At 39.8% G+C, this 22125-nt stretch overlaps 2 protein-coding genes across 3 annotated transcripts in view; both read right to left on the bottom strand.

Moving 5' to 3' along the window:
* The window catches only part of LOC137617955 (neither inactivation nor afterpotential protein G-like), a 193188-nt gene that overhangs the window by 91845 nt on the left and 79218 nt on the right, over positions 1–22125 (bottom strand). The window lies entirely within an intron of this gene.
* LOC137618259 (vesicle transport protein GOT1B-like) overlaps positions 1–22125 on the bottom strand; it is a 42764-nt gene that overhangs the window by 6945 nt on the left and 13694 nt on the right. The window contains exon 5 of one of the 2 annotated variants that reach the window (XM_068348422.1): positions 6391–6427. The exons of the other annotated variant lie outside the window; for it this stretch is intronic. Coding sequence (XP_068204523.1) covers positions 6401–6427 — 27 coding nt within the window. The 3' untranslated portion in view covers positions 6391–6400. The remainder of the gene's footprint in view (positions 1–6390; positions 6428–22125) is intronic. 2 annotated transcript variants of the gene reach the window in all.

Genomic DNA, 22125 nt, shown 5'->3' with positions numbered 1-22125 from the left:
TTTAAAAGTAAAAGTTGATTGAAAGAGTTAGATGCTATTTCTCAGAACAATGACATTGCTGGAAAAGTATGTTCCCTACACTAGTCTGCAGATAAAACCCTTGTAAATTCCACTGCATGTGATTAAGATTCCCCTTGTCAAAAACAGGAAGCTCTGTTGTGTCAGCTCCGAAACTCCCAGACATGTCCCTGTTCAGCTATTTCTCTACCTCGGGGTGGGAAGCAAGTCTAGAAGGCTTTCATCTTTCAGAGCTATGGTATTGGGAAGACTGCTTTTAAAGCATTGATTCAGGCTGAAAACATAATAGCCCTGGCAGCTCTTCTAGGAGAAGGACACTCCAAAATCAAACCATTGTTTTCTGTTCTTGGATAGTGCCATAGCCTCTGTACCATGGTCTTCCACTATCTTGGGTTAGAGTTCTCTTGCTTGAGGGTACACTCGGGAAAACTGTTCTATCTAATTTCTCTTCCTATTGTTTTGCTGAAGTTTTTATAGTTTATATAGGTGATATTTATTTTAATGTTATTCTAAAATATTTATTTTTTCCTTGTTTCCTTTCCTCACTGGGCTTATAGCATTCTGCTTTTCCAACTAGGGTTGTAGCTTAGCAGTTAATAATAATAATAATAATAATAATACATTAGGATACAAGGAGGAATGAAGCTAGAAAGGTTGTTCCTGTTATCACAGGAACTACCGTACTCCTTTTGATTAAAGTCAGGTGTCTCATTCTACTACCTTGCTTTGTTACGTAAATACAACGGTTGAACCATCGAAATTACAAGTTACAGATCCCTCAAATAGAATGGTCTCTGAATCCTCAGGGTCACCCATAACTATGGAATGCATGGGGAAACTGTAAATATTTGTTCCCATATCTTTCTCTCAATTTGAAAATGAGTTTCTTTGCTCTGTTACTGGATCCTACATTTGCTATGTAAAACAGTTTAGTGAGATCAGTATTACTGTATGGACATGAGTTGTGGTATGACAACGAAACAATATCCAACAGATTTTGCAGATTTGAGAACAATGCCTCAGAAGAATATTGGGTGTTAAATGGCAGGACTGGATTAGAAATGAAACTATAAGAGAGATTACTAAAGTGCCATATAAGGATGAGATCATGGTGACGGGTAGATGGAGATGGTTTGGGCATGCTCAACATACTCCCCAAGAGAGATTAGTTCACCAAACGTTCAACTGGGCTTCACAAGGCACTAGAAGAGTTGGAAGATCCACGCCTACATGGCTGAGGACTATGAAGCGTGAAGCAGGAGCATTGATTTAAAAGCTCAAGATAGAGATGACCGGTGAAATCTAACCGAGGCCCTTTGCGTCAATAGGCGTAAATGATGATGATGATAACCAATACTCAGATTGTCCTGGTAGCCCATTATAGGCCTCAAACGAAACAGTTCACAAATCTGTAGCCATTTCTGTCAGACTGACCTCATTACCATACAAGATGGATCTTCTCACAAACCTGCAATATCGTCATATTTATCCAAACCCCACGGTGTTTCAACTAATCATTTAAGGACTGTCCACCATATCCTTCGATGAAAATAGTTTTCTAGGTTTTACAGATTATCCATTATAGTGGCTAAAAAACAGCATAACAACATTTTGCACCAACACTGGTTGGATACTTATCCTAATTGGTGCAAGTCATGGAAGATAGCTGCTAGCCCATCTTTGGATAATTACTATTGAATTCCAGTGCTTATCGAGGCTTGATAGGAATCCTTGTTACATTTAAAGGCTATGGAGCTTTGCTCGATCCTGTTCTTAGACATTAATTCATACCTATTCACCTGTTTTGACATTACGGAAGTCATAAGGTTCTTTGTTTTGTGGACTTACGCAATCTAAAACTATCCGTTGGAAGCTAATCATGATAATAAACGTCTTGAAATGCTCAAATTATGAATATAATGCTAAGATTGGTTTCCCAGACTGAGTCAAACTACACTTTTATTTTAGCTCTTGTCTCAGCTAAGAGACTGGGCGAATTAAAAGTTATGTCAGATAGTCTATAGTTTTCCTTCGATGGCGTGGTTCGGTGCTCTTTTTTCCTAAGAACAATTTCAGGGTTAAGAGGCTTCCTCATCACATTATATCCAATATGTAAAAGATCTGATGGGTAAACTTAGATATTTTTGTTGTTTAAGAGTGCTGTAAATGCACAGGTATTTGAAAAAAGGGATTTTGACGAAGGAAAAATCTATTTCTGGGGAGAGACCTGTGATGCCCGGTGAAAAGGGTCCTTCTTTACACTTTTCTAATATAATTCTTCCAAATATACTAGAGAAAGATAAAAGCATGGAATGCAGAGGTTACAACCCTCGCGCGAGCACCTTGATGGTGTCGTGTATTTAACAAGGGCGTGTGTAAACCACTATTCACAGGCTGTCTTCCATTTAGATAATCCCTTCATCAAAGGGGAGGGCCGTGACAGGCCCTAGAGAATACAGTTGGGCTACTCATTAATGCTCATGCATACTTTGATAGAGCTTTCAAAATGAAGCTGATGACCACCTTGTCTTCCATGTGTTTCAATAATGTGGATTTGGCAATTAACACCGAATACACTGTGATATTCTAACTGCCTGAAAATATATACTGTACACCAAACAGATCTTGTAGATCATGTAGGGCACATGGTTCCCGTGTGATAGAACCAGGAAAACGGCCCTTCAGTAAGTAAGAACTAATTTTGAAAGTGAAGTCTCTTGATATTAAAGGGGTGGTCAACACAATTAATTATATCAAAAACTTATATTTAGATAAAGTTCTTTTAATAACTCAATTGTGCCGTATATCAATCTTTGCTTTGTTATTTGAAAAATGTGTTTTATGAATATCTAGATTTTCTGACTTTAGTTTATATTGTTTCAATGGAGATGCTACGCATTACATAACATTGAAATAATGAATTTTGTATAAAAATTAATCACATGATCCTCCACCCACCTGCTCGCTCATAATCGTAGCTTTAATAATTTGGACTTGAGATCATGAAGACTTTAGTAATACTATTGAAACACCTCATAATTTGCCATACGTATTGAATATGGCTGTTCTTTTTATTTCTTTATAGGGTTAAGAAGCTCTCATTTCAGGATATCAGCCATGTGAGTCCCAGGTAAGTATTAAAATAGTTTTTTTTACTTTATATTAGGATATCATTATACAGATTACAGTATTTCAAAGAGACCACTACCTCAAATTGTACTGATATTGATCTCTCAATTGATTGAACTAATTAATGCATCTATTAACCCTTTTACCCCCCAAGGACGTACTGGTACGTTTCACAAAACTCATCCCTTTACCCCCATGGACGTATCGGTACATCCTTGCAAAAAAATGCTATAAAAATTATTTTTTTCATATGTTTGATAAAATGCTATAAAAATTATTTTTTTCATATTTTTGATAATTTTTTTAAAAAATTCAGGCATTTTCCAAGAGAATGAGACCAACCTGACCTCTCTATGACAAAAATTAAGGCTGTTAGATCAATTTAAAAAAAAATATACTGAAAAATGTTCTGGGGAAAAAATAACCCCTTGGGGGTTAAGGGTTGGAAATTTCCAGAGCCTGGGGGTAAAAGGGTTAAAAGGCCAAGCACTGCGGTATAATTTTGTTCTTAGATAAGATGTGGAAACTACTGCTTGGTGAATTTTCAAGAATAAGGACAGCTAAATATGTTGAGACCAAAGGAACGTACAAAAAGTAAAAGACAGATAGCAATGCAGCTGGGGATGAAAGTACAATGCATGAACCTATAGTAACACTAACATCATGTCATGCAAGGCATATAATAAGTAATTCCTTGAGGAACTATGATAGGTGGGTTAAAAATTCTTTGGTTCTGGTCTGATTTAAAATTAATTTCTATAAGAACCAGCCTTTGGGGCAAATAATAAAAAGCTAACTGAATTCTTTGGTTGAAGACTTGAGAAGAAGAATGTTGCATCAATCTTTGGCACTCCTATAATTGAAAGAATTTCTTGCCAAAGAAATCTTAGCAGTTAAATAGGACACAACAGTTTTATTTAGATATAATTTTTCATAAGACATAACAGCTCTATTTAGATATAATGTTTCATGGGACCACACAATGCCATCTTAAAGAAAAGCTATCCTCCATTAAAATGAAACACTGCCAAGATCCAGAGAATGAATTCATGATCTACTGTAACGTGGTTGGTTCTCGGTAAGGTGGTCACTTCAGCCAGTATTGCCTGGCAATATCTCATAAATGTGATTCTGATAGTAACTTGAAAGGTTGACTGAAATTATATAAAAACTAATATGATAAGAGAGAACGGCATTTCTTTACAGAAAGCATAAAACGGAGCGACAAGTGTAACATCGCCTCTCCTATCTGTTGAAATCATGAAACTCATCTACAACCTGTATCACAAAGAGAAATCAATAGATGTCTAATATCCAATGGATTATCAATCAGGAGTTCAACCTTCTGAAGCCTGACTTCATTCCTTCTTCACACTTGATATCTTTCTCAATTCCTGTGGTGACATTTTTATCCAAGAAGCCTGGACTAATTGAATTGTGTGACTAGCAGCATTGAGAGGCCATACCTTTCAAGATCTAATTGGTGATTTGCCATGATTACAGTTGTAGTATCATCTGGTCTTTATGTAAAATATCACTGCAACAACAAAAAATAAGAAGAAAATATAAACCTGACAATTACAGCCCTTTCCTATCTGCTCTCCTATGAACTTCCAGAAAGTTGTCTGTCTTGCAAACATGGTCAGATGATCTGTTCCTTCCTGATTATTACCTTACTTCCTCGTTATCTGTCACCAAGACTGATTTGTTAAGGGACAGAATTACTCAAATATCTATGATATTGATTCAGTTCCCTTAATCATATCCTTTTATATAGGTAATTTTCTCCACTTAACTAATTATCATCTGGATAAAGCAACTTTATCGGTAACTGAAAATTCAGCAGTTAGACCTATTCCGTTTTCTTTCTCACTCTTGGAAGGTACATCCGATATTTACATAAACAAGATCAGGCTATGTATCATACAATATTTCCCGGCTGAACAGTACTCTCTTAATCTGCCCCAGGCCTGACATGGATCCCGCAAGTTCTAGCCTCCACGATGACTGACTGATGACAACTGAGCTTCTAAAAAACAGATCCCCCAAGTCTTTACTAGTTCCTTCTTATATGGAGACCTGCTGGCTGCCTCTATAACTAGGCCTGTTGACTCTGTCTACTCCTATGAAAATAACCACTGTGAACTACTCTACAACATCAAAACAAATAGATAAGTCTACAGGGCATGTGACACAAATTTTACCAAACTGGAATATCATTGTGCTTTTCATGAATTCTTCATTTATAATTAAATCAGCATTAAGAACTGTATAAAGCTTTTTGTTACAGGTAATGCCGATATTAAAATATCAAGTACGTAATTAAAGCGAATACGGACACTCTTAACTTCAAAGGAAAAAGCAGATGGCTTCAAAAGCAAATTAAAAGAATAAAGTCAGGTGGAAGTGTTTTACAAGTTTCGTTTCTTCGCCAAAATGAAGACACAACATACACATATATACTGCTACATTCAATAATTCCTAAAGAGTATTTCTAAACACTAAAAGGTTGTTTAATCCATCTATGCCCTTTGCTGACCATTCTACAAAATAAATTTCTTCAAGTACACAAAAATATTATTAAAAATAAGCAAAGAAGTCTCCATTTCCCTGAAAATACATGTACCGCATGTAGTTTTAGAAACACACACACACACAACACCTTACAACTAAGTATAGAAAAACATCTGACAATTTATAAATTTGATATGGAAGGTTTTATAGTCGGGGTAACAACGATTCAATTCCTTTCTACTTGCACTAAAGCACTGTATAATGTAGCTATGTTCCAAAAAGAACTGACAATTAAAGGGTTCTGAAGTAGTTTGTTCCATCTACATTTCAGGCAGTGAAAACGTCTACTATGAGAAACGGAACGATCAAGCTAAATCTGAACAACTTAGAAAAAAAAAATAATGGTGAAAGCATACTTTGAATAGCTTAGCTTTGTGTCTAAGTGGAAGAAAAGAATAAATTTACAGCACAATAAATAAAAAATGCATAAACTGTTCAAGTGAGATTTTTAAGATAAAACATTCCAATGGGAGACTAATTTTCTTTTAAGGAAAATACAATGAGACGTAATAAAACAAAACGGGGAAAAAAAAACATGACAAAACATCACATCAAAAGATCCCAGTTGTTTATCTACAAGAAAAATAGGGGGAAAAAAGGAGACCATTTCTAATCGAGCATAATGTGATGCCCCACCGCCACCACCAGAGCTAATATGAGGATGATTACCTTGGTATACTCAAGCACTGGAGTCCGGAGGCAACAGCTGAAATATCAAAGAGTGATGCCACTTCAACACAAGACCAGTTTTAGAGAGTAAAAGTACGTGGTAATACATCATGAGGAAATATGAAAGATATAAAGCCTACAGTTCATGATATTAGTTATTTAGAATTTGTAGTCTATTACCTAATTCAGGAATTAATATGGTTATAAAAATATTTCAATTGTTTCTTTTACAAGTATGCTTTTCTTGCTATCATTCAAGACTCAATGAATACTTTTTACTGTAGAAAATATCAATACAATGAAAACTTATATTAACAGAATTTAAGATGAGAATATGACCTGATCTTGTCTATGGAATTATAGCTCAACCCTATGATTTTTGTTTTTATCCAAGAAAATATCAATACAATGAAAACTTATATTAACAGAATTTAAGATGAGAAAATGACCTGATTTTGTTGTCTTAAGGAATTACAATAACTCAACCCTATGATTTTTTTATCATCCAAGAAAATATCAATACAATGAAAATTTATATTAAGAGAATTTAAGATGAGAAAATTACCTGATCTTGTTTAAGAAATTATAATAACTCTACCCTAAGATTTTTTTTCATCCAAGAAGTACAGTACTATGTTTTAAAGTCATCAGACATTTTCCTTGCAAAACTAAAATGAATTTGAAATAATACAAAATACAAAGTCATAAGACATTTTCCTTGTAAAACTAAAATGAATTTGGAATAGTACAAAATACATAAAATATTCACTTAAAAGCTTATCTTACAATCAGCAGATTTATCTTCGTATCCTTTAAATATCAATGGATATTTTCTCAACATTTACATATAAACAATCCCTTAGCACATATCAATTTAATGAGAAATATCACAAACTTTCAGTAGCAAATATTCCTATAAAATTGATAAATGATAAAACTCAAAATATGATCCACCTCGAATGCATGTCCTCGAAGAGGGTAACACTTACAATGCAGCCAGCACGATACATTTTAAATGGTACTATATAGTTATTTTCAGTCCCCCTTTGGTCTCAGCTGCATCATTCCCTGCCTTTTACTATTTACTGTTCCTTTCAGCCTCTTTATCATCATTATCATTACTAGCTAAGCTACAGCCCTTGTTGGTAAAGCAGGATGCTATAAGCGCAAGGCCTCCAACAGGGAAAATAAACCAGTTATATCTTGAATTTTACTTGGCTACTACTGAATTTTCAAATCTTATTACATCCCGCTATTGGGCTCCACCAATGCTTAGGCATAAAATTTAATGATCTTACACTAATTAGAAATAAAAATAGTAAAAGTTTAAGTCAACTTGAAATCTGCAATAGTGTTTCTGATATATTTATTTATCAATAGTAGCATCAAGAGTAATAATATTAATAAGAATAAAAATACTAACATTACAATAAATGTACTGACATACAATCCTTATCAGATTTATAAGATGTACTACTACCAAGTTATACACACTATGGAGGTTGAATGGACAGGGGACCCCTCATATTACATCTATCTATTCACTAAGGCACTTCCCCTATCAAACAAAGGAACAAAAGGGGACCTTTCCTCTCTCCGCTCCTCCAAGCCTGACGAGGGATTCATCCGAGTTTGGCTGGTACTGCTAGGGTGCCACAGCCCACCTCTACATAGGAGTGAATTAGGTACCAAGCACTACTATCATATATGGATAGAGCTTAATGACAGCAAAGTTTTACTTTACCAATAAATGTCTAAAGATTCACTATTACATTTGTACTTATACTGAAATAAAATAAAAACTCAATTATCTATGGCAATAAACTAATACAAAATTACTTTCTCTTTATACCAATAAAATCTAATTTTCACTCTAAAGTCCCACCTTAGTATGATCATCAATTCATTTAAAAATGAACCTTGAAATGGATTGATTTAAATGTCTTCATTCAGTTGTAAAAACAGTGTTTCTACCTTTGTGGGTTATGGTTTTATGAAAAGAATATATACTGTGTTGTAGATATTAACTATCAGATTTAATGTTCAGAAGTCTTGCTCTGCTTTCAAGCAATACTTTGAAACTCCTTGTCAAATTCACAAACAAGAAAAAAAACCGCTTTTTCAAATGTGCGTTCATTGATAAAAGCAATAAAGTTGGAATCATTTTCATATCAGTGATAGCAATACATAACAATAGTCGGTCCTCACCTCTTTGCAGGCAGTTCATGTCAACAACAAACAACCAGCAAAAAAAAAAAAGAAAAAAAAAAAAAAAAAAAAAAAAAAGGATAGCAACTATCTTCTATATTGCATGGATGGTTGAATGAATTTGGTTTATATAGCACAGTCTTGGGTTCAGTGAGACCATTCATTATCCAGGTACAACTGGGGGAAAACTCAGTTGTCGTCCAATGACGTAAAACTTAAATGATGATGGACAGAAATACGGAAACAGGAACTAAAGGTAAGGTAAAGAAGAAAGATATAAAAACATAAAGCTAAGAGCCAAAGGAACACTGCACAGACTATCGAGCATCGCGTGAGGTGTGCTGGTGGCCCTACTACCCTACGAACTTTTTGGTCTACAAGCGCCAACTATTGTACTGAATAATCCTGGGGAAACTAAATGATAATGCAGAGCAACTATCAATTAAATGGAAAATTTAATGTAGTAGATATAGAAACTGTCCCTACTTGGCTAACATTACTATTATCCTTATTACTATCTAAGCTACAACCCTAGTTGGATATGCAGGATGCTGTAAGTCCAAGGGGTCCAACAGGGAAAATAACCCAGTCAGGAGAGGATATAAGGAAAAAATAAATATATATGCTAGGTAACGATTAAACATGAGATACTATGTAAAAATAAATATGCCGTATATAAACTATGAAGACAGACTCTTGTTAGCTTGTTCAATATATAAACATTCGCTGCAAATATGTTATTTTCATTAGTAAAATAAATTTTTGAATATACTTACCCGGTGATCATATAGCTGTCAGCTCTGCTGCCCGACAGAAAAACCTAAGGACGAAATACGCCAGCGATCGCTATACAGGTGGGGGTGTACATCAACAGCGCCATCTGTCGAGCAGGTACTCAAGTACTCCATGTCAACACGGAACCAATTTTCTCCTCGGCCCACTGGGTCTCTATTGGGGAGGAAGGGTGGGTCCTTTAATTTATGATCACCGGGTAAGTATATTCAAAAATTTATTTTACTAATGAAAATAACATTTTCCAATATTAAACTTACCCGGTGATCATATAGCTGATTCACACCCAGGGGGGTGGGTAGAGACCAGCATATATGTTAACATTAAGAGCTAAGTATTTCGTATTTCATTTTAGCAGTTATTCAAAATAACAAACAAAATTAATAAGTACCTGGTAAGGAAGTCGACTTGAACAATTACTCTGCCTTTTTAAGTACGTCTTCCTTACTGAGCCTCGCGATCCTCATAGGAAGCTGAGCGACTCCTAGGAGCTGAAGTATGAAGGGTTGCAACCCATACTAAAGGACCTCATCAAAACCTCTAATCTAGGCGCTTCTCAAGAAAGAATTTGACCACCCGCCAAATCAACCAGGATGCGAAAGGCTTCTTAGCCTTCCGGACAACCCAAAAACAACAATAAAAAACATTTCAAGAGAAAGATTAAAAAGGTTATGGGATTAGGGGAATGTAGTGGTTGAGCCCTCACCCACTACTGCACTCGCTGCTACGAATGGTCCCAGGGTGTAGCAGTTCTCGTAAAGAGACTGGACATCTTTAAGGTAAAATGATGCGAACACTGACTTGCTTCTCCAATAGGTTGCATCCATTACACTCTGCAGAGATCTGTTTTGTTTGAAGGCCACTGAAGTTGCGACAGCTCTAACTTCATGTGTCCTTACCTTCAGCAAAGCATGGTCCTCCTCATTCAGATGGGAATGAGCTTCTCGAATCAAAAGTCTGATATAATAAGAAACTGCATTCTTCGACATAGGTAAAGAAGGTTTCTTAATGGCGCACCATAAAGCTTCTGACTGTCCACGTAATGGTTTAGTACGTCTCAAATAGTACTTAAGAGCTCTTACAGGGCATAGTAGTCTTTCTTGTTCATTTCCAACCAAATTAGCAAGGCTTGGAATATCGAACGATTTGGGCCAAGGACGAGAAGGAAGTTCGTTTTTGGCTAAAAAACCAAGCTGTAAGGAACATGTAGCCGTTTCAGATGTAAATCCAATGTTCCTGCTGAAGGCGTGTATCTCACTGACTCTTTTAGCTGTTGCTAAGCAGACGAGGAAAAGTGTCTTCAAAGTGAGATCTTTAAAAGAGGCTGATTGAAGTGGTTCGAACCTTGCTGACATAAGGAACCTTAGTACCACGTCTAAGTTCCAACCTGTTGTGGCCAACCGACGCTCCTTCGAGGTCTCAAAAGATTTAAGGAGGTCCTGTAAATCTTTGTTGTTGGAAAGATCTAAGCCTCTGTGACGGAAGACTGCTGCCAACATGCTTCTGTAACCTTTGATCGTGGGAGCTGAAAGGGATCTTTCCTTCCTTAGGTATAAAAGGAAGTCAGCTATCTGAGTTACAAAGGTACTGGTTGAGAGTTACAAAGGTACTGGTTGAGGATACTGATTTCGCCTTGCACCAGCTTCGGAAGACTTCCCACTTCGACTGGTAGACTTTGAGAGTGGATGTCCTCCTTGCTCTAGCAATCGCTCTGGCTGCCTCCTTCGAAAAACCTCTAGCTCTCGAGAGTCTTTCGATAGTCTGAAGGCAGTCAGACGAAGAGCGTGGAGGCTTGGGTGTACCTTCTTTACATGCGGCTGACGCAGAAGGTCCACTCTTAGAGGAAGTGTTCTGGGAACGTCTACTAGCCATTGCAGTACCTCGGTGAACCATTCTCTCGCGGGCCAGAGGGGAGCAACCAACGTCAACCTTGTCCCTTCGTGAGAGGCGAACTTCTGCAGTACTCTGTTGACAATCTTGAACGGGGGGAACGCATAAAGGTCTAGATGGGACCAATCCAGAAGAAAGGCATCTATGTGAACTGCTGCTGGGTCCGGAATCGGTGAGCAATAAATTGGGAGCCTCTTGGTCATCGAGGTTGCGAACAGATCTATGGTAGGCTGACCCCACAAGGCCCATACTGTAGTCTGTTGCAAACATTCTTGTGAAGGGTCCACTCTGTTGGGATGATTTGACCCTTCCGGCTGAGGCGGTCTGCCATGACATTCATGTCGCCTTGAATGAACCTCGTTACTAGGGATATGTTTCGATCTCTTGACCAGGTGAGGAGGTCCCTTGCGATCTCGTACAACGTCATCGAATGAGTCCCTCCTTGCTTGGAGATGTACGCCAAGGCTGTGGTGTTGTCGGAGTTCACCTCCACCACCTTGCCTAGAAGGAGGGACTTGAAGCTTCTCAAGGCCAGATGAACTGCCAGTAGCTCCTTGCAGTTGATGTGTAACGTTCTTTGATCCGCATTCCACGTGCCCGAGCATTCCCGACCGTCCAATGTCGCACCCCAGCCCGTGTCCGATGCGTCCGAGAAGAGAAGGTGGTCGGGGGTCTGAACAGCCAGTGGCAGACCCTCCCTGAGGAGAATGTTGTTCTTCCACCAAGTCAGTGAAGATTTCATCTTCTCAGAAATAGGAACCGAGACCGCTTCTAGCGTCTTGTCCTTTCTCCAGTGAACAGCTAGGTGAAATTGAAGGGGTCGGAGGTGGAGTCTCCCTAACGCGATGAACTGGTCCAGTGATGAAAGCGTCCCTATCAGACTCATCCACTGTCTGACTGAACATCGGTCCTTCTTCAGCATGTTCTGGATGCATTCTTGGGCTTGACTGATTCTGGGGGCCGACAGAAAAGCCCGAAAAGCTTGACTCTGAATCTCCATTCCTAGGTATACTATAGTTTGGGATGGGACGAGTTGGGACTTTTCCATATTGACCAGGAGACCCAATTCCTTGGTCAGATCCAGAGTCCACTTTAGATTCTCCAGACAGCGACGACTTGACGCAGCTCTTAAAAGCCAGTCGTCCAAATAGAGGGAGGCTCTGATGTCTGCTAAATGCAGGAATTTGGCAATATTCCTCATCAGTTTGGTAAAAACTAGAGGTGCCGTGCTTAGGCCAAAGCACAGGGCTTGGAACTGGTATACAACCTTCCCGAAAACGAACCTTAGAAAAGGTTGGGAATCTGGGTGGATGGGGACGTGAAAGTAAGCGTCCTTTAGGTCTAATGAGACCATCCAGTCTTCCTTCCTGACCGATGCTAGAACCGACTTTGTCGTCTCCATGGTGAACGTCTGCTTTGTGACAAAGACATTCAGAGCACTGACGTCTAGCACCGGTCTCCACCCTCCTGTCTTCTTCGCCACTAAGAAGAGACGGTTGTAGAAGCCCGGGGATTGATGGTCCCGGACTATGACTACCGCTCCCTTTTGTAGTAAGAGAGACACCTCTTGCTGTAAAGCTAGTCTCTTGTCCTCCTCTCTGTACCTGGGAGAGAGGTCGATGGGAGTTGTTGCTAGAGGGGGCTTGCGCAAGAATGGAATCCTGTACCCCTCTCTGAGTAACTTAACAGACTGTGCGTCTGCGCCCCTGTTCTCCCAGGCCTGCCAGTAGTTCTTGAGCCTGGCTCCCACTGCTGTCTGAAGAAGGTGGCAGTCAGACTCTGCCTCTAGAGGACTTGGAACCCTTCTTCTTGCTCCCACGTTGACTTTCGGCACGAGCACCTCCTCTGCTGGAGGCTCTGCCACGAAAAGGCGGAATGAACCTTGACGCTGGAGTGTCCATCCTGGGTCTAGGCACGGAGAGCAAAGGGGTGGCTTTGCGTGCGGATGACGCCACCAGGTCATGAGTGTCTTTCTGGATCAAGGAGGCGGCAATCTCCTTGATCAACTCTTCAGGGAAGAGACACTTCGAGAGCGGAGCAAACATAAGTTCCGACTTTTGACATGGGGTGACTCCAGCTGACAAGAAGGAGCAAAGGTGATCCCGCTTCTTGAGGACCCCGGACACGAAAGAAGCCGCAAGCTCACTAGAACCATCCCGTATGGCTTTGTCCATGCAGGACATAATGAGCATGGAAGTTTCCTTATCAGAAGGGGAGGTCTTCCTGCTCAACGCTCCCAAACACCAGTCCAAGAAGTTAAAGACTTCGAATGCACGGAAAACTCCTTTCATAAGATGGTCCATATCCGAAGGAGTCCAGCAAATCTTGGAGCGTCTCATAGCCAGCCTGCGGGGAGAGTCTACCAGACTTGAGAAGTCGCCCTGGGCAGAGGCAGGAACTCCCAAGCCGAGAACTTCTCCCGTGGCATACCAGACGCTAGATCTGGAAGCAAGCTTGGCCGGGGGAAACATGAAGGTTGTCTTCCCAAGTTGCTTTTTGGACTGCAACCACTCTCCCAGTACCCTTAAAGCTCTCTTGGACGAGCGAGCGAGTACGAGCTTCGTAAAGGCAGGTGCTGCTGACTGCATGCCTAAAGCGAACTCAGAGGGAGGCGAGCGTGGTGCTGCAGACACAAACTGATCCGGATATAAATCCTTGAATAGCGCAAGCACTTTCCTAAAGTCTAAGGAGGGAGGCGTGGTCTTGGGTTCGTCGATGTCCGAGTGTTGGTCGTCAAGATGTGCAGCTTCGTCATCATCAGAGAGTCCATCGTCTGAATGTTGAGGAGGAAGCGGCAAAGGAGTAGGTAAAAGCTGGACGGCTGAGTCCGGCAGCACGGGTGCATGCATGGCTGCACTGGACCCAACGTCATGCAACTGTTGGTCAGTCTGAGAACTGGCAACAACCATAGCTGAGTGGGGGCGCAAAGCGTCTACTCCTGACTGTGGTCGGATAGCGGAGACCACCGTGGGTTGCGGAGGCTGACGCACCGCGTCAAAACACGGCAACTTAACTCCACCCTCCTGTTCTTGTGGTAGCACACGAACGTCAACGGAGGGTTCCGTGCGTCGGTGAACGTCAACATGCGTCTGGCAGGGTCGACTGCGCATGGGTGGAGGAGCTCTCACAGCTGGAGTGTGGGAGCAGGCAGCCTCAGCGTCAGCTGGGCGCACAACCGTGGTTGGTTGTAGGCTAACGGGTGCAGCGTCAACCTTCTCCGCACGATACTCCTGCATAAAGGAAGCTAACTGAGTCTGCATAGACTGCAGCAAAGACCACTTAGGGTCTACAGCAGCTGGTGCGGCAACAGACGGAGTTACTGCCTGTTGCGGTACCACTTTGCCTCTCTTAGGAGGTGTGCAGTCGTCGGAGGACTGCAGCGAGTCCGAACTGACCCAGTGGCTACACCTGGGCCGTTGGACTTGCTCGGAAGGGACCTTGCGTTTAAGAGGCCGTGAGACCTTGGTCCATCGTTTCTGGCGTGAAACCTCTTCCGCAGACGAGGAATGAACGGGCTCACTCGTCTTCTTGTGGGTGGGACGATCTAGGCAAGATACGTCCGAAACCACGGAGGGAACGTCTGTCCGCTGATTAAAGCCTGTCGAACCCTTTGGTCGTACGACATTGCTTCTCCCCTGGGCTTGGGAGCTTGCAAGAGGTCCCGGACTGGGAGGACGACAGGCACGAACAGACGCACCCTCATGCGTAACACTGGCACTTTTCACTGCACAAACACTCACTTCACTTCCCACTGCACTCTTACCTTTCAACTCCCTGACGTCAGCCATGAGTTGATTGCGGTCATTCGCCAATGACTCGACTCTCTCAGCCAGAGCCTGGATGGCACGCATCATATCTGCCATCGAAGGTTGATGAGAGCTAGCAGGGGGGTCGGGTGAAACCACTACAGGGGAAGGAATAGGTTGTGGGGCATGGGGAGAGGAAAAATCAACTGAGCGAGACGAACTCCTCCTGATTCTATCCTTCTCTAGCCTACGTGCATATTTCAAGAATTCTTGAAAATCGAATTCCGAAAGCCCAACGCATTCCTCACATCGATCTTCCAATTGACAGGCTTTACCCCTACAATTGGAACAAATGGTGTGCGGATCGATAGAGGCCTTCGGAAGACGCCTTGAACAGTCCCTAGCGCTACACTTCCTGTACTTGGGGACTTGAGAAGGGTCAGACATCTTGAATTAGTCAAAGGGGGGAATTCAAAATCTATCCAAGTCGTCAACAAATAATCCAAAATCCAATAAAAGAATGCAAGGAAGTATTGAAGATAACTTCTGCACAGCGATAGCTAATAACCAGAAATGAATACTTCACCAAATAACGTGAAAATCAATCCAGAAAACAACAGCGTATTTAGTAGGTCTTGCCGGTGGCACGACAGAGAGAAAATTGGTTCTGTGTTGACATGGAGTACTTGAGTACCTGCTCGACAGATGGCGCTGTTGATGTACACCCCCACCTGTATAGCGATCGCTGGCGTATTTCGTCCTTAGGTTTTTCTGTCGGGCAGCAGAGCTGACAGCTATATGATCACCGGGTAAGTTTAATATTGGAAATTGAACTTTCTAAAGTTCCACCGAATTCAATTACACAATCAGAAAGATCACTCCAATAGGCAAAACCAATACTGTACTTATAGCATGGTAAATACATTTCATTTTAGTTCCCAAAACATTGTCTAATGTTAGATCAAGAGGTAGCTCATACTGTAAATAGTTACATTAGTTAGTTAGCCATATCTGAAACAGCGGGAATCACCAGTGCAGGAATGAATACCACAAGCAACGAAAGACTACATGACTTCCCTTTCGTTACAAAGATGGTTACAGATTGCACAGGAATGAAAACACATTGACTGAACATTTGGGGAGTGTGTACGGCCATTTTCACATCAAAACCTAGTGATATCTCGTAAGGAACTGAACAGAAAACATTTTTAGATTCAAATTATTTTGAGACTTAAGAAAGTTTATTGCTATGCTTATTCTGGAAAATTCTAACTTGAACCTTTAAATTCAATGTAAAACAATCTAAGCTCTCCCTACTGATACTTAGTGCCATACTAACAGCGAAGCGAGACAACCACCTTCGCCGGTAAAACGCATGTCGACCCCTGTTCTAATCACCACTTCTTCTATAAGATTCTACAATTTACCTTGATAAAAACTACCCCATCATAATCAATTCTATTGTTTATTTCTGATAATCTTCCCAAAGTTAATTACTGAATCCCACACTTGAATAATAGCTGGGACAGTAGTAATAAGACTAAGTCAATACTAGTCAATGCATAGTAAAACTAAGCCTTTCCTCCACTGTGCTGTCTTCAAAACCCTCTCCATGGAAATGTTCTGTACATAATTCAAGAAATTTCTATTCCTCTTATGTCATGAGCTATCACTTGTTTCATCCTAAATTCCAATCAACCGCTTCCTTGTGGGTTTCTATAACTATTCTTCAGAAGAAGGCTATCATGGCATTCTTAGATAAAGGTCTTGGGGGGTGTCTAAACTCATAAATCAGATTCCTGTTAGATCCCCTATTCTAATAATCATAATAACAATAATTCTTTGTAAGCCCCAGGTCTACATGGCTGAGGACTATGAACCGAGACCCTTTGCGATAATAGGCGGAGGAGGAGGAGATGATGATGACAATTATAATAATAATAGACCTGTAAGGATCTTTCTAGATAAAGCATTTGTAAGACCCAGGTCTACATGGCTGAGGACTATGAACCAAGACCCTTTGCAATACTAGGTGTAGGAGGAGATGATGATGATAACAATTATAATAATAATAGACCTGTAGGGCTCTCACTAGATAAAGCATCTGTAAGACCCAGGTCTACATGACTGAGGAAGACTATGAACCGAGACCCTTTGCGATAATAGGCGTAGGAGGAGATGATGATGATGACAATTATAATAATAATAGACCTGTAGGGCCCTCTCTAGATAAAGCATAAGTTCTGCAGGATTGTAACCTATCATCTCTTGTAAGTTGTCTGTCTTTCCCAAATATCCTATATCTAAGATGGGGTCTTCTAGTTTAGTTTCCAAATATAGAAAGGCAAGGTAATTGTTTTATCAATGTGGTTTAGAGTGGCATATGCCAAATATACCAAGTCAGGTTGTACGGTGGTGTTTAATAGACTTATAAATAATACTGTGCATTAAGATGATTACTGCGGGTAAATATGTAGTTTACTAAAGACAATAGTTGAAGAGCGAATCTTCTATGTAACATTGCATTTAAATTTCTAACCAACCAATATTGTTTGCGTATGCATTTGTTTGCGTATGCATTTGTTTGCGTATGCATTTGTTTGCTGGGTTTACTCTTTCTTGGTTAATTACCAGGTATTCATTCGCCGGTGCTTTTCCATTTTTGATAGAAGGATAGTCTACTATTTGCACATTTCAAATCGAATTGGTGAAGACGTCTAGAAACTAATCTAAGATGAAAAACAATGTCAACAAAAACTAAAAGGAAAATAGGATGCAGAAAATAAAATTAAAAACAGCATGTCAACAGTCAGACATGAAAAAACTTCGACTTTTAATTTATGGATCACAAATTCTAGCAACCATTTTGAGACACTGAGGTCTGGGTCAACAAAGGGCATACATGACATTGAACTTCAATAAAATATATTTCCAATAAATATTTAGGGTAGGTCATTATCCTGCAAATTTCAATTTATCGTTGATAACGGTCTTAAATTTGACAAAGAATTCAAAAGCAAATGATATCAAACTTATAAAGAAACCATTCACAGTCAAATCTATGGTAACTCTCTTCTAGGGCTTTTGCAATGAAACTATTTCCTGCATAAGTATGATTTCCCTAATTGGAAAAGGAATGCGGAAACGGCAGTACTACTCATGTATAAAGGCTCTTCATCTAAGTTCCCTATGTTGAGAATATCATCCCACAAATAATGAGACAGTTACAATGTAAACAAAACTAAAAAGGACAACCAACAAATACAAAGCTATAAGATCATCTTTATTTTCAGTAGAAACACAAAAGACTTACCTAAGACTCCAATCTTCATTCAACTGAGATAGTAGAGTTTAAACCAGTTCCCAACCTGGGGGAAATTTCCCCCTGGGGGTTAATTTGAAGCTTCCAGGGGGGAAATAATTGCACTACCTACTAACTAAAAAAAGCAGAAAATGTCCACATAGTACGTGCGGTAATTTGTTGTTAGCCATTCAATTGTGATATGATCATATCATTTCTCACTGACATGATATTCAAGGGGAGAATTGGAATATTATGCCCATTTCTGAGGCAGGCGAGTGGGAATGAGGGCTGGGCAGGGCATGAAGGGGGAAATCTGGATGGTTGAACTGGGTGCAGGGGGGAAATGACAGGAAAAAGGTTGGGAACCACTGGTTTAAACCAACATAAATGGCATTTTATAGATCATAAAAACTTCAATACTGTACATTTCCTTTAAGGATAAAAAGGAACTATTAAAATAACCCTGATCTAAAGTGGTGCAAAGAGAAACAAATCTACATCAAAGCTGAATCAGTAATGAAAAGAATAATTTTTTATTTTGACCCAATACTTAGAAAAGGGCCCTTACTGTGGGCTTATTGTATATTTGCATGGCCCAAAAATGATGCCGGAGAGATTACTGTGACCATAAAAGGGGGGCTTGTTCTCAAGACACTTTATGAAAAACACAAGAAATGTAATCCCAGAATATAGAGAATACAGGTTAAGACTACAAAATTAAACATCTTTCATGTGACCGTACAGTTTTCGACAAACAAGCACCAAGTTTAGAGAATGAATCTCACGAAAATTCTGAAAGAATCCTAAAAATGTTCTGTTCATCCAATCATGATATTTCTTTTAGCGATGCATATTTGCACCGACTCGCGGCGGTGCCCTTTTAGCTCGGAAAAGTTTCCGGATCGCTGATTGGTTAGAATTATCTTGTCCAACCAATCAGCGATCCGGAAACTTTTCCGAGCTAAAAGGGCACTGCCGCGAGTCGGTGCAAATATGCATCGCTAAAAGAAATGGACTATAGATATAGCAACTGACTGGCTATATAGCTATAATGGCTGAATAGACGTTAAATTCAATATTACAGTACTCTCATCACAGACAATACGATAACAAAATATCTACGGTTCATAAGTGCTACTGCTTCAAAAGAGTATACTGTTCTAAAACAGGAACAAGGTGTGATCAATTTACAGTTCAAAACTACTAAACGATGGATTAGATAAATCATGCCTCAGAATGGGAAAGAAAATAGTCTTGAAGTATTATAGAGGTAAAAATTGACAGCTCCATAAGATTGGATAAAGTTTTTTGTTTCAAGTTTAAAACTCGCAATCTAAAAAATGCACATCGGTCATTCCCCGAGGTCTGTTCATCTTGGTATATAAAAAATGTATTCGGAGTTTTAATGTTATTTCCAGTTTATTTATTCCTCTGTTAGTTAGGCCACCAAACGTCAACATAAGTACGTTGCCTCACGACGTCATTGCTCACTACAAAAAAGTTCGCAAGTCGTAGCTGGACAGTGCTTTTGTGACCAGAGTTAATGATCATCTCTAACCTGGAACTACAGCTAAGATATTCCTTCCATCTTTTGTGATGAGTGCAAAATTATCAGAAAAAAATAAATCAAATATCTTGAAGGGTAATATAAATTTCAGATAAGACAACCCCTCCTAATTTCAGTATGGGTTACTGTACAGTATATGGTTTTATCTCATATTAGTGGTACAAAATTACCATGAACTGTAATCAAATTTACAGATTAAAAGAAAGAAGGAACTAACAAAATCTTTCAAATGCTGTGAATGACACAGAGGATAAGATATTGTGGGACACTGACAACGAAGCCAAAGCCAACAGCGAATTCAGACAGTGTAAACAACGAGACGAAAGATTTGCTTTGCAAGTTTTCTTCCACGCAAGGAAGCAAGTGATTATGAAGGTTTTTAAAATGTGAGTAACATCACAAGTTTCTTTAAAGTAATTTGCATTATCCATAACTGTACGGACCTGAGCCCTTTATGACTTCAACGAAGCTGGAAAGGTGGTTTAAAATTTTAATGAGGTAAAATAAATTGCCAACTGGATGGGTTTTCCGCATACATGACAGGTGGATGTCAACACTGTTGAGAATCTGTTAACTAGGTAAACGGACAGAAAGGCTACGACATCCCGAAGAAATTGGTATACTGAAAGGCATTCCTGGAACAGAAGAGCAGTCTACTGGAAGATGTTCTTGAACTGGAGGGCAGTACTGTATACTGGAAGATATTCTGAAACTAGAATATACTGGAAGATTTTCTGGATCTGGAGGCCAGTATACCAGAAGATGTTCTGGATTAACTGGGAGGTGAACAGGTTAATCAATAAAGATTACTGAAAAGAAAGAAAGCTTTCCACCTTGCAATAATGGTCGTAATCTGTGCCGCTGGAGACCAGTATCGATAGGCCTTTCTGGACTTCTACGATACCATCATCATCTCAATGCTTCCTTAAAGAATCCTTCCTCTCTTTAGGATACTAATGCTTCCTTAAAGAATCCTTTCTCTCTTTAGGATACTTTGAAGTCGGTCCAGAAACAGAATAGGGCGATTGAGAGCATGTCTTTGTTTGGGAAGGATCCTTGACGATGACTGTACAAGACAGATGTAGTTTCTCAATGCTTGTATGAGTGTTGTGACCTGACCTGAGAAGTCACCTGTTCCAATTTCTATAGTGGGAAAGAGTAGGTAGACCTTGGCACCTTGGATACTCTCGGGAGTGGGAATCTCCCATGTCCTAGACTGGGTTCTGAGTGAGGGAAGATCTAAGTCATGGAACAGTTCTGTTGGAAGACTTTTGGTCTGGTGGCACTAGGAAGAAACTTGCAACACTATACAAGTATATCATAATCATGGAGATTTTACAGTAAAGATCACATAAAGAACAAGTGAAAGTTACGATCGCTGTGGTTCCTGATCGAGTCACACAGCTGACACCAAGGGAAATGATCAAGGATACTTTCATGTGAAGACGAAACAAAGTGAAGGAGCACAATAAAGCTCGGCGCTCGTGAAAGGAAGATCTAGTAGTCCATATAAGAGACAAAAAGGATCATAAGTTTCTTTTTCACCAACATAATATACATTCAAATCTCCTTGGACAATTCTATCCTGTTCGTAATACTAGGCAGGCAGTTAATTCTAATAGCCAGGCCTTCTCCATCAGGTGGCTCAATACTACATAGTATTCTAGAAGTTTTATTCCAGCTGTTACCAAGTTGTGGAATGATCTTCCTAATCGGGTAGTTGAATCAGTAGAACTTCAAAAGTTCAAAGTTGGAGCAAATGTTTTTATGTTGACCAGGCTGACCATGAGTCTTTTTATTGTTTATATATGACATATCTGTTTTTGACGTTGTTAATAGTTTACATAGGACATATCTGTTTTGACGCTGTTACTGTTTTTAGAATGATATATTGTTAATTTATTCTCATCATTTATTTATTTCCTTATTTCCTTTCCTCACTGGGCTATTTTTTCCCAGTTGGAGCCCTTGGGCTTATAGCATCTTGCTTTTCCAACTAGGGTTGTAGCTTGGCTAGTAATAATAATAATAACAATACTGGAAAAGGAAAAGCTGGAATGAAGCCTAGGACAAAAGTGTAGTGTAGTGTCCGACAAGCGCGGTGAATACAAGAAATGTGAACTGAAAAGTATTCTCAGGGAAGCAAACGTTCCTCACGTGACCTCTCAAGAACGTACCAGGATGGAATCAACCAAGTACAGTAGGTACATTCCATGTACGTACCGTCC

The sequence above is a fragment of the Palaemon carinicauda genome, chromosome 24, assembly GCF_036898095.1.
Source record: "Palaemon carinicauda isolate YSFRI2023 chromosome 24, ASM3689809v2, whole genome shotgun sequence".
NCBI classification, from domain to species: Eukaryota; Metazoa; Arthropoda; class Malacostraca; order Decapoda; family Palaemonidae; genus Palaemon; species Palaemon carinicauda.
Note: the sequence above shows the minus strand (reverse complement) of the source record. Positions and strands in the feature narration are given on the sequence as shown.